This window comes from Pseudorasbora parva, chromosome 17, assembly GCF_024679245.1.
Source record: "Pseudorasbora parva isolate DD20220531a chromosome 17, ASM2467924v1, whole genome shotgun sequence".
Lineage (NCBI taxonomy): Eukaryota > Metazoa > Chordata > Actinopteri > Cypriniformes > Gobionidae > Pseudorasbora > Pseudorasbora parva.
In genome coordinates, this window is record NC_090188.1 from 8930481 (window position 1) to 8943093 (window position 12613).

The following is a 12613-nucleotide window of genomic DNA, read 5'->3' on the forward strand; positions in this document are numbered from 1 at the left end:
GTGTATGCTTCCATCCAAAGCTGTGAATTTAACTTATGCACACAATTGGAATATCACATAAAACATTTGCGAATGAAGCACTGTTTACATCCAGTGAGTTGAAGAGAACAAAATAGTCACTTTCTGATAAACTGGAAAAGCAGGAGAAGAATAATTTCCTTATATAATACATTTCTTGCATCTCAGAGTGTGAAATGAAAATGTTATCGTGCTTTTTGGTGGCAGATGCCTGATGTTTGGAAACACAGTCATGTAAGACAATTCTGAGAGGAAATTAAACAGAACCACTTTTGACGAAAGACTTTGCTGGGCCATTTCAGAACAACTAAAGCATTTCAGATCCTGTGAAAAAGGATCGGTCTGCTGGTTAGTCCAGTTGTGTCTCATCAGGCAAAGTCACATGATTTTTTTGATCAAGGAATTTATTTGGTAAATCTGTTTCCATTTTATACAAATTTTTTCTTATCAGATAATTTGTTTTTATCAAACTATGTGAATCTTGGTGTTTCCATCCAGCAGTTTTTCATGCAATGTCCCAAACTGTGCATAAAAAGGTGGATGGAAACAGCTAGTGTTAATTTAGTACTGAAAAAAAAAAGAATGATGTTCAGTTGTCTGATGATAGCTAGTCTCCAGGAATTTGTCAAATTGTTTAATGAAATGCAGCAGACTAGTAGTTAGGCCATCTTGTTTGCCTAAATGTTTCTCCAGAGCTGTAATAAATCCTATTAACAATTCCAATGAGATAGTAAAAATACCTTTAGTGTTAAATAATGGGTGGAGATCATGGTTACGTCATTAGCTTGGTTACCTCTGGTCCACCTGAACACATGCAGTCATGCCCCTGGAATGATCTTTATCAGTCAATGTGGGAACCTTTGCTTTGTTCCATGCTCATTAGCCCGTCAAATGAGCCATTGGCTTTCAAACAATAGGATGCAGTTCACACTGTTCTTGTAGACTTGTTCAACAAAAGTTGCTCAACCCCCTGTTGTGTACATAAACACCTCCGGTAATCCCCTTATTTAGAGCCTACCTATTGTCCAGAGAGGGGTGGGGGTCCTTAGCTAAGGGGACAGTCCTATTGTTTACTGCCCCTATTTTTTACATTGTTTTATGGAAATTGAAATAAAATTAGTAGTTAACCATAATGAGTTCTCTTTTGATAAACAGGTAAACCAGGCAAATCAGTCCAACCCACTGGGATCTGGACTGGGATACCTAGAGCACATCTGCCAACTCATAGAGAAGATCGGACAGCTACAGGAACACAACCTCCGACTACAGAAACAGATCTGTGGCCTGCAGAAGGATAGCCGTGTGATCAAGACTAAAGAGGTATCAATCGCCTACCAGCATTCATCTCTATTAGCTTTGCCCTGATAAACAAAAATGTGTACCTACATTGCTGTAGGTCTAGGTCCGAAAGATGACGCCTTGGAATTAAGATTTGTTGTGGGTCAAAGCCCCATATTGATGCCTGGGGCAAAGGATTATTGATTTATACTGCGTCAATGTAAATCCAGCTGTTTTGAGTGGGGTTTACGGGTTTTCAGTCCTGACGGATAAAAGTGTATTTAATAAACAGAGCTGCTGGGTTCAGCCCTTTTTGACCTGTACACAGATGGGGTATTTGTTTCAAAGGAGCTGATGTCCCCTCACGTGGATTTAATTTGTTTTTACGTGTCCCATGTTGACATTATTCAGGACGAAAGTCTTTTCCGGTGTCTTAGTTTGTTGGGTCAATGAGAGAAGCTCTCTCTCTGTAATAAAATGTGTTTTGTTTTATAAAAGACGCGATTGAAAATCAGATGAACATCATATGCCAAACAAAAATAAATTTGCTAAACCAAATACGCTTCAAAAATGGTACACATAAAGGTCAGATCATGCTTAAGATTATGGTCCAATTCTCACTATTAACTCACTCTTATCTATGACTTTTACTTCCTTAAACTCTGAATTACCGACTAATAGTTAGTTAGTATGAGTTTCTTTATTCTGCTGAACACAAAAAAAAAAGATATTTGGAAGAATGTTTGTAACAAAGAAGAGAGAACAACCATTGTACCCCCCCCCCCCCCCCCCACTATGGTAGTGCTCGTTCTGCTTTGTTATAACAAACATTCTTCCAAATATATATTTTTTGTGTTCAGCAGAACAAAGAAACTCATACAGGTTTGGAACAACTTGAGGGTGAGTAAATGATGACAACATTTTAATTTTTGGGTGAACTATCCCTTTAATAGTGAGAATTGAACCCTACACTAAAGTTTTACCTTATGTCATTTAGCAGTTATTTACTACAGAATGCCAAAATGTGAAAGGATTCTGGTAAATCATAAAGCTGTTCAGTTTCAATTAAGTTAACAATGTGGAACCCATACAAATCAGAACAAGAAGAACAAGAGTGCATCTGGCTTGAATTTTATTAGCCCAAAGCCACAGGAAAAATATCAACACGTTTTACAACGTTTTGTATAAAGTTATGGATGTTTTTCCAACATGCCAGCCTTTGTTTTTCCCTTTGGATTTGTACCTCTCCTGAATTAGTAACACAACTCCAAAATATTGAGACCAGGAAGGGAGTCTGTCTTTGTTGAATGCGGATACAAGTCGGAAATCTGGGCACAACCCCCTAGAAATGGGATAAAGCCTATATTAACTCTTTCCCCCTCTTTTCAGTATTAAAAAAAAAAAAACTTTTACATGATCCCAAGAATATTTTGTTTTATGAATTTCTCAACATGCAATATATCAAAATAAAGAAGAAGAAAGTCTCTGAAGAAAACATACAAAAACCCCCACAATTTTCATGCATTATATTATATTAACACTTAAATTTGGGTAAGTTTCATAAAAAAACGAAAAACAAATACATTTTGAAGAAAAAGTAGTCCAGTTCGGATTCAGAATGATGATCAAGCTGCTACACCGTGTCTTCAGTGGATACGTGCCACAACAGTCAGAAGCTTTCTACATGGGACGAAACAAAGCACCCATTGCAAATAATTTGTCCTTCATGTCATACGTCATAAATCGAACGAGGCATCAGTTTACTGCTGGGGATATGACCGCCATATCCAGTTTAGACAACATCACTGATCATATTGTGCTATATTATCTTTTGTCGCACCACTCGTGTCCGGTGTAGACACATTAATGATTAAAATAATGAATTGGTATTTCAAGTATTTAAAATGGTTTACTTTTGAGTTCACATAACGGACACATTTTAACTAATCTGAATAGTTGAACTGTTTTGAGTTTTATGAACTTAGTTCAGTTAAATTTAAGTTTGTCTAAATTAAAAGAAACGAGCTGGGCAATTGCTATGCTCTGCTTATACTATCAAAGCACCGTGTTATCAATTACCGTTAGCATTTACTGAATTAGCTAGTTAAAGCTAGCCTAGTTTCCATTACTAAAATATTATTTAAATTGAGATTATTTGAATCATGACATTTAAATTGCGATATTTTATGTTAAATAGTTTAAGTTCAATGTATGTAATGTATCGCTTACTCAAATAGTCCAAGTTAAGAGCAATTACATTTCTTAAACTTAAAATTTTTGTGTAACTGAATACCCATTTTTTTTAAAGGTTTGCCAGCTTATATTGGTTTGCCTCAGCAAGCCCCGCCCAAAACGCCACCACTGATATGCAATGCTTCTAGTGATTCTTTTTTGCGCCAGTGTTTTGATTCTTTATTCTTTCAGAAGATTTATAAGAGCGCCTCCTACTGTATAACAGTAAAAACATGGATTGTTAATGGTGGGAAAAGATTTAAAAAGGAAATTAATTGAAAATGTCCCAAATTTACTCATGACATTAATTTATTTAGCTAAATGAATTATGTTTATATGTTTATATAAACATATAAGTGTGACACTTGCTAACGTATTTAATGTACCTTCCCCTTTGCCAGTCCTTCGCCCCAGTCTCCTATCTTCTCTAGTCCTTAAAGGCTGTGACAGTATATTGTGTAGATGTCTCCCTGACCTCTGGATGCTGTGCTGTTGAATGAAAACAGTTTAGTTCATGGTTTTTCAGAGAGTCAACTCTAAACTGGCTCTGTCAGGTCAGGCCCAGTGGACAAAAAAGACTTTGCATGGTCACAGTAAGTGAGCACAGTGGGGGCCTGCAGTTCAAAGCCATCAAAGAAAACACGAGAGAAAGAGAAGCAAAAAAAAAGGACATTAATTTTTTTTAATTTTATTTTTTACAGAAAACGTATGCATGCTAAGCTATTTTTGCCTTAGTTTTAGGTTTGGGAATCACTATTTTTGCAGAACTGGATCCATTAAAGGATCCAACACAGTCTCACGACAACAATGCATAACTATTTTGAGTTGCTGCAACTTCGTATGAATCTGTACAGTCCCTGACAAAAGTCTTGTCGCTTATCTATTTTCTAGAAATACCTGATATTAACCTGACTTTTAATTAATTCATTGGTGTTAGAAATAGCCCATATGAAAAGCTAAAACCCTCCCAAATGATGTTTAATGCACTAAAATAAATAATTTTCACAGAAAAAATATTTATAATTTAATCAAGACAGAAAGGTCAAATTTTGGCAAGACAAAAGTTTTGTCGCCTATACAGAAATTGAACAAATTTACTGCAAATACAAAAATATGTCAGCAAATTAAGTTGTGGTGCTGTGAGATCCAAATTTAATATCTTGTATGACCTCCATGAGCTTGAAGGACTGCATCCATGCGGTTTGGCAAGGATTCATACAATTTATTGATGAAGTCATCAGGAATAGCTAAGAAAGCAGTCTTGCATGCCTCCCAGAGTTCATCAATATTCTTTGGTTTCGCCTTCCATGCGTCCTCTTTCATCCTACCCCACATATGCTCAATGATGTTCATGTCTGGTGACTGGGCTGGCCAATCCTGGAGCATCTTGATCTTCTTCGCCTTGAGGAACTTTGATGTGGAGATGGAAGTATGCGATGGAGCACAGTCCTGCTGCAGAATTTGGCCTCTTTTATGGTTGGGAATATAAGAGGTAGCTAATATTTCTTGGTATTTTAGACTATTGATGTTGTGTTCCACCCTGCAGATCTCTCGCACACCCCCATACTGGATGTAATCCCAGACCATGATTTTTCCGCCACCAAACTTCACTGTTTTCTGGGTGAATCTCGGATCCATTCGGGCACCAGTAGGTCTCCTGCAATATTTGCGGCGACTCTGGTGTAATTCAACAGAAGAATCATCTGAAAAATCCACCTTCTGCCACTTTTCCAGCGTCCATCCTTTTAGCAGGCTGCGGGCCTTGGCAAATGCCACACGGTTTTTCAATTGTCTTTTGTTTAGTGCTGGCTTCTGGGCACTGATTCGACCATGGAGGCCATTTCGAGACAGAATCCGACAAACTGTTCTGGTTGACACAGGGACTTCAGGTGACCAGGTCTCGTGGAGCTCTGCTGCAGTTGAAAATGGGCTGGCCTTGGATTTTCGAGCCAACAAACGGTCCTCTCGAGCAGTTGTCTTGCGGGGTCTGCCTGACCTGGGCTTGTCAAAAACGTCTCCAGTCTCTTCAAATCTTTTTTTTATCCTCCGTACTTGACGCTGAGACACATTGAAGGTGTCTGCCACATCAGCAGTGGATCTGGTCTTCAGCCTCTTGATAATCAAAACGTTAGTCTCAGGGTGAATCTTAGGCATGTTTGCAGAGGTCTAGTTGCAGTTGATGTGAAGGTCTAGCGTACTGGGGTTCTTTTTATACACACTTGAGACCTAATTGATCCATTATTAGTCACAGGTGAAGCTCATATGACAAGGTGACAACACTTCTGTCTTTGCAAAAATTGACTCAATGGGCTTTACCAAGCTGTGAATATTAGAATACTTTTTGAAAGTTTAGTTTTTCACTGAAACATTATCACAAAAGCTGGTGGGATTAAAATGAGCCATTTCTTGTAAAGAAATCTTGATTAGAAATATATTTCAGTGGCACTTTAGGTCAATTTGTACACAAGCGACAAGACTTTTGTCAGGGACTGTACAACCTCATGTGTATGTTTTCGTATGATATGCTCTTATCTCACTGAGGGGTTGGTTTAGGAATGGAGCACTTCCTTTTTCATTCAAATCATACATTTTCATACAAATCCATACACATATTTTTTTTCCCATAAGACTGCAGAAGATTTAAGTATGCTAAACTCTATTCATATTGGTGTTCATAAAAATGGTTTCATCAGGGTTTAAACAGATGTTTCCTTGCGGCAGAGAGTCGGAGTACTGCAGGGATTTGAAAACCTAAGCAATCGTTACTGCTCGCTATTCTCAAGTAAAGGATTTGGATGTTGACTGGTGCTATTTTTAATATTAATGACATTAATTAGGTGGCATTTACAAAGCGAAGATATGAAACCATTTAGCTGCGATAATTTGCGATTTATAAATTTCACTTCTGGAAGAGAGGCGTAAGCGCGTTCTCTGAATAAGTTTTTTCAACCCTGGAAGTGGATGAAAGTGGATAAGCTCAAAAAAAAATTTTTATTTAATTTTTTTACATTTTTCTCAAAAACCCATTTACACCGGCATTTAACATAGTCCACTTGTGATCCGATCAGCCAAAATGCTTCTTAATACCAGGCGTAAACAAGGCCTTAGCGAAATACTCAGAGCAAAAGTAATGGAAATGCTAGGAAAAAAAAGAAAAAAACATTCAGTTGAATCAGAATTGTTGATTTCTTTATTCCTTAAAATTGTAAGAAGAAAAACTATGACAGGAATAGTCTATGGACCACACTGCTCGATGTCCCTGGGTCTTATTCCCTGGACTGTTTGTGTCTTTGGAGAACAAGCAACAGGCAGTAACATGCTGTTACACACATCAAAAGGCAGGGGAACTCCCGAAACGTGCCGCAGTCTCCACTATAATGGACCATGTTGTCTCGCCAGTCTGTTTTACCCACCTACCCCTGAACCCTCACAGCATGCTTTCATCTGTACTCATAAAATGTATTCAAGGTACAAAGAATATGCAGTAACCATCATAGTATCCTCTTACTCTCTTGTTAGTCCTACATGTTGATCTCTTCAGTTATATGCCGTGACCAAGCCGATGAACAGATATGCTCCACCACAATACAAAAGGGGGATGCAGCTGGTGTTTTGGTTTATGGGACATTTAAGGTGAATTCTTTCATCTTCAGTCCACGTTTAATGCTCATGCTTCTATCTTCTCAAATACATCAAAATCTTTATGATGCATTGATACATTCCGAGAAATCAGTGTTCAGGTCAAAAGCAGCAAAGCTCTATGGCTTTACTCTCAGTGGCGGCAACAACATAAAATCCTCAGCAAACGGACCCACCCTGGCATTATCACCTCATCAATCAGAAAGAGTTTACCATTCAAATACAGATGTAATGGAAACAATAGGATAATCTTGGATAAACAGAGTGTTGGGAGGCATCTTATCACTGACACAAAATAATGTCATGTGAATTTCAGTGACTTATAACTCTTGGAAAACAATCTTGTGCTTTTTTATAAAAAACATAGGTTATTATGCATAATACACAATAAAACTCAAAATACAAGTCATACCTACTACACTGCTCATCTGGTTTGCAAACAAATGTGTAACAATAAGAATAATTGGTGGAAATGACACAAGCAGATTTCTGCTGTTAAGGTGGTCAAAGTGATGGTGTGGGATACATGAGGAAAATGCTTAAAATACTGACCCAGATAAAGACATTTCCCAAAGGAAAAGCAATTCAGGGTCATTATGATTTTGTCTCATGATTTATTTGTGAAGAGTTAAATGTTCCCCATGGGAATGCGAAATCACATATATATTTTAATCGTTTCACCTAAATAACAATGGAATTAAATAGAGAGCAGAACTTAACCTTTCTCATCACAATCTTTCAAGACCATTCTGAGCTCTTCTCTACACTCATTGTATAGCTCTGTATACAGAATGTGATAACTCATCTTGACTTGTCCCTTTTTTCTTTCTCATAAGATATTTTAGAAGTAAAACTTGATATTTAAACGAAAAATGGCTGATATCTCCATGAAAAGAGAATCCTCTATAGAAGTTTTACACTGGGTCTATACCACAGTTAGATAAGTCATGTGAGATAAAGATACCATCATATAATTAGAAATTAACCCAATTTTTTATGCAACATTTATGTAGTAGCAAGGCCACACAAAATATACTGAAATAAAAATCTATTCAAATAGATGTTGTCAGTGAATGGATGTGTTTGAGGGCTTCAGTAATTTTACACTTGTATAAATCTGAACCAGATGTCTAATCTACGGGCCAAGTATGTGCTATCATCCTTGACCCATGGGCGTGAACATCAACAAATTGAATTTAGATTTCATAAAGGGAACTATTTTAAGTGCTCTTCTATCCCAAATGGCCACATTTTGTTTTGGAGATTTCATCAATACATAAGCTTTACAAATCTATTCTGTACATTTGCAATGTATGCGCATTCATAAAATAGATGACTAAGAAAGTGAATAAATAAAATTGCCACAATATTATGCACGAGACAAATTCTCAAATCTTTTTCAGGACTTTTTCACACAGCACTGCAGCTGTGGTGCTGCCAGCTTGGCCTTCCAAGAGCTGAAGAGAAACTTTCGCAGTGATCACTACAGCCTAACAGCATCAAGCAGCACGCTGTCCGACCTGACCACAATCCCAGAGGTCACGCGCATCCCCCTCAGGGCGGCCATGAGAGGTCAGTGTGTAAACACACCTGGAGTCAAACATACAGGGCTAAAACTAATCTGTGTTTACACTGACAAATGCTGAAGGTTGGTTTGAAAAAGCCATGGCTGAAGGTTCAAAATAACTGTTTTAGAATATATTTTAAAATGTAATTTATTGACGCATTACAGTGTCACATCACAAATCCTTCAGAAATCATTGTAATATGATTTGCTACATCTGAAACATTTATGATTATTATCAATGCTGAAAACAGTTGTGTAAAAAATGTCCACATAGCGCTAAAGTCAAGTTTTCCCTGGTTGCTTTCCTTCCATCTCATGTTCCATCAGGTGGGTGGGTAACCAAACATTAGTCACTGGAGAAATGGGAAATGAATACTTTAGCGATAGGTGGAATTCCTGGAATTCCATCTAGAGAGAAGAAACATATCTCAGGGATTCTGGGACTTTTGGTGATAATGTATGCTTCAGTGTGCTATATCCACCACACCCTTCAGAGAATAGAGAGTTTAGTCATAGATCACAAATTCATAATAGTCATTTCCTCTCATAGAGAGATCTATATGTCCATCATTTCTCCTGTACAGGCGGTGAGATGGGCTGCCAACCTGCTCTTCCCATTTGGAAGAGGGGCTTGAATCGAAGAAGCTACACAGAGGGAGAGGCCAAGTACCTCAGTGACAGCGCTGAGGTCCTCTCCTATCCTCACAGAAGGGTGAGTCAGTTGAATTTGAACACACTGACTCACTTTGACAAACACACATCTTTCAACACTCAGGGGAAGTGGATTGTAGTCAATGTTTGGTTTACTCATTAAATTATTCTAGATTGTGGTAATTGAGTCAACAGAAAATGAAAATGTCAGGAACGAAAGTAAAGCCAGATGAAACTGTTAGTCACATTAGTGACTGATTACAGTTACACTGATTTTGTTATTAAATGACGTATACAGTGTTTACATGTAACTAGTAACTCCCCAACACTGATTAGGTATTAAAGGTATAGTTCACCCTAAAATGAAAATGTGATGTTTATCTGCTTAGTGCATCCAAGATACAGGTGTGTTTGTTTCTTCAGTAGAACACAAATGAAGATTTTCAACTTCAACTGTTTCAGTCTGCCAGTCATAATGCATGTGAATGGGTAACAACTCTATGAGAGTAAAAAAAAAACATGCTAAGAAAACATGCACAAAAACCCTGCTGCTCGTGACGACACATTGATGTCTTAAGACATGAACAGAACAGTATTTATGTTTTTTTTTTTTAACCAATAACACGGGTGTTCCCATCTGCTATTGCTTCTGCCTGGTAAGGTCAAAACCGGTGCGATCTTACTCTCATAGAGTTGTGATGCATTATGACTGTCAGACTGCAACGGTTGGAGTTAAAAATCTTCATTTGTGTTCTCCTGAAGAAACATAGACACTTACATGTTGGATGCACTGGGGGTAAGCAGATAAACATCACAGTTTCCTTTTTGGGTGAACTATCCCTTTAACCATAGAACATTTTGTTTAAAATGATTTTGTACCTTTGTGTGTCTGTAGTTGAGTGAGAACTATACTTGGGGAAGAGTGAAGGAACTGGTGAAGAAGACCAAACTGAGGAACCAGAGCAGGCTGGGACTGTCTTCAGGCTCCTTGAAGAGGTCGTGTCCACAGCTTTACCGGTACTCCATCCATGTTTTCATAATTAATTCAGGAGTTTCGGATCATTACCACTCAAAACAATGGTCACATTTGATCTCCCTCTGAAAGCTCATGTTATGTTATAATTAAAGTGTATATTTATTTATTTCTAAAAGCCTGATCAACATAATTTCACAGATGATTGCATTTGATATAAAAAATGAATCCAAATGTAAACGAATCGAAGCTTTAGCACACTGTCCTAGTTGTGTTGTTCCCATATGCACTACAGTAACGTCTAGGAAAGCGTATCACAAACACAAGTAGTACTAATGGCTCCGTTCTTTTGATGAGATGACTCACTATGTGTCCATGTGATGCAAGATAAAACTCTCATCACAACCGAACGCTGGTAAACTGCTGGGCGTCCTAATCTCGTCTGAATGCTGCCTCCTCTTAAATACCTCAGGGCTCATGTGGTAGTCAGTGACTTGCACCACATTATATGAATGAGCAGAAAGCAGAACACTGCTTAGGTATTGGATCTCGGTCCAGTATTATTTGATCGTTTATTATACTGTTCTCGTATTTTGAATTATCTTTTATTTTGTACATTTTATGTTTTCATTTAAAGTTAAACTTGCTTTTGTAACTTTTTTTAGGTTTGTTAAGACTATAAAATGTAGCCTGACAAGCCAGACCCACATCAAGATGTTTGGTCTGGAAACTCACCATAGACAGGGCTCAATCCGAGGGGCGGGATAAACGGTTGTCTTTCAAACTCCCTCTGCACGCGATAGGATAGCGCTACAAACAACCAGAACAACATGAAGGGGAGCTTGTTGATAGTTTAAACATTCGCTGTATCCAGTCGGCAAAACTCCGATCACATCTTCCCTTTTTAAGAATGACTTCAGTGCCATTCTTTGTTCTTTTCTCAGAGAAAAGCTTAACTCCAAGTCTTCCAGAGTCGCGGTCAAAGCTGATTCGAAAGGCCGCCGTTCGCCAGCTTCTGTTTACTAGTAGCACGCAAGCGCAACTCTGCCATCATTATGTTAAGCCCCGCCCACCGACTCTATACACGATGTGATTGGCCTAACCAGAGTTTGGTTTTAACAGCTCAGAAGTGTATTGAGAGTTGCTAGACGACACTCGCGGCAGATTAGATTTGCTGCTGCTAGGGTGCGTCTAGATTTCTAGGCTATATAAAATGTTGATGCACTAACATGCTTTAAAGGTGCAGTAAGCAATTTCTGAGAAACACTTGTTTGTAATCAACCCTTAACAAACACCCCTGCCCCTTCTCTGCTCCAACCCCCAAAATGCACAAGCACACAATGCAAAAGTCTCGTTATCATAGCTGAAGCGAAGCAAAATAACGCTTTGTGAAAAATAAAGTGAAGATGACAAACAACAAGGAAGAACAAATGCAGAAACAATGCAACCTCAGCCTTCCCACTGAGGTCTCTTCAGCGCTAGAAAATGTCTCTAATATTAACATGATTCCTAAAGCTCTTTCCTGATCAAAACCCTTCTTTTTCCAGTGATATTTCTCTGAACTAGAGAGGCTATAGAAACTAGTTCCAGGTTTGCTGACCAAATTGCAGCTCTACATCACTTTCTGAACTAATACCAGATACTTTATCAGTGACATAAGGAAGAGCGATTTAGGGACGCACACCTTAAAAATGTCCTTCTCCTCTATAAAAACAACTTGAATCTCAACCTATTCCACAAGTTAGCTGTGATCCCACACACAGGTTGGCACAGACTCAGATGAATAGTTCCAGGGATGCAGTGTCAGGTCGGAGGTATGCTGGTGGGAGTAGGCGAATTCCCCATGTATTTCACTCATTAGATGAGATATGGGAACTATGCTAAATGCACTTTCCTCCCGAGAGCAGATCTTTTTTGAGGAATATCCATATGGACCGGTGATTCATACAACACGCCGACTGAATTTTTGACAGTATTTGCTCTGTGTTTGTGTTCTCTCATATCGTAATATTCAGCAATTTGCTTAAGTGCAATGCCATTTGATTTTTTTTTAGGCCAGACTGTCTTCCATTAGTTCAGAGCTTCAGACCAACTTAATAAGGGATCTCTTTGGTGCTATATGGAAAATGTTATTCAAAACATACTTCAAATATTTGGAATAGTGTCTCAATATTTAGCATGATAAGGAAAGCATGCTTGAAATCCCAAATGATACTACAAATGTGTCAGAAATTGATATGCTTTAAAATTGCTAA

At 38.1% G+C, this 12613-nt stretch overlaps 2 protein-coding genes across 2 annotated transcripts in view; one reads left to right on the plus strand and one right to left on the minus strand.

The window, feature by feature from the left end:
• The window catches only part of LOC137044800 (cGMP-dependent protein kinase 2), an 89065-nt gene that overhangs the window by 36365 nt on the left and 40087 nt on the right, over positions 1 to 12613 (minus strand). The gene's annotated exons all lie outside the window — the stretch shown is intronic.
• si:ch211-250c4.3 (uncharacterized protein LOC100535981 homolog) overlaps positions 1 to 12613 on the plus strand; it is a 39876-nt gene that overhangs the window by 23206 nt on the left and 4057 nt on the right. The window contains exons 3-6 of the mRNA XM_067421088.1: positions 1174 to 1338; positions 8571 to 8739; positions 9319 to 9446; positions 10281 to 10402. Of these exons, the coding sequence (XP_067277189.1) occupies positions 1174 to 1338; positions 8571 to 8739; positions 9319 to 9446; positions 10281 to 10402 (584 nt within the window). The remainder of the gene's footprint in view (positions 1 to 1173; positions 1339 to 8570; positions 8740 to 9318; positions 9447 to 10280; positions 10403 to 12613) is intronic.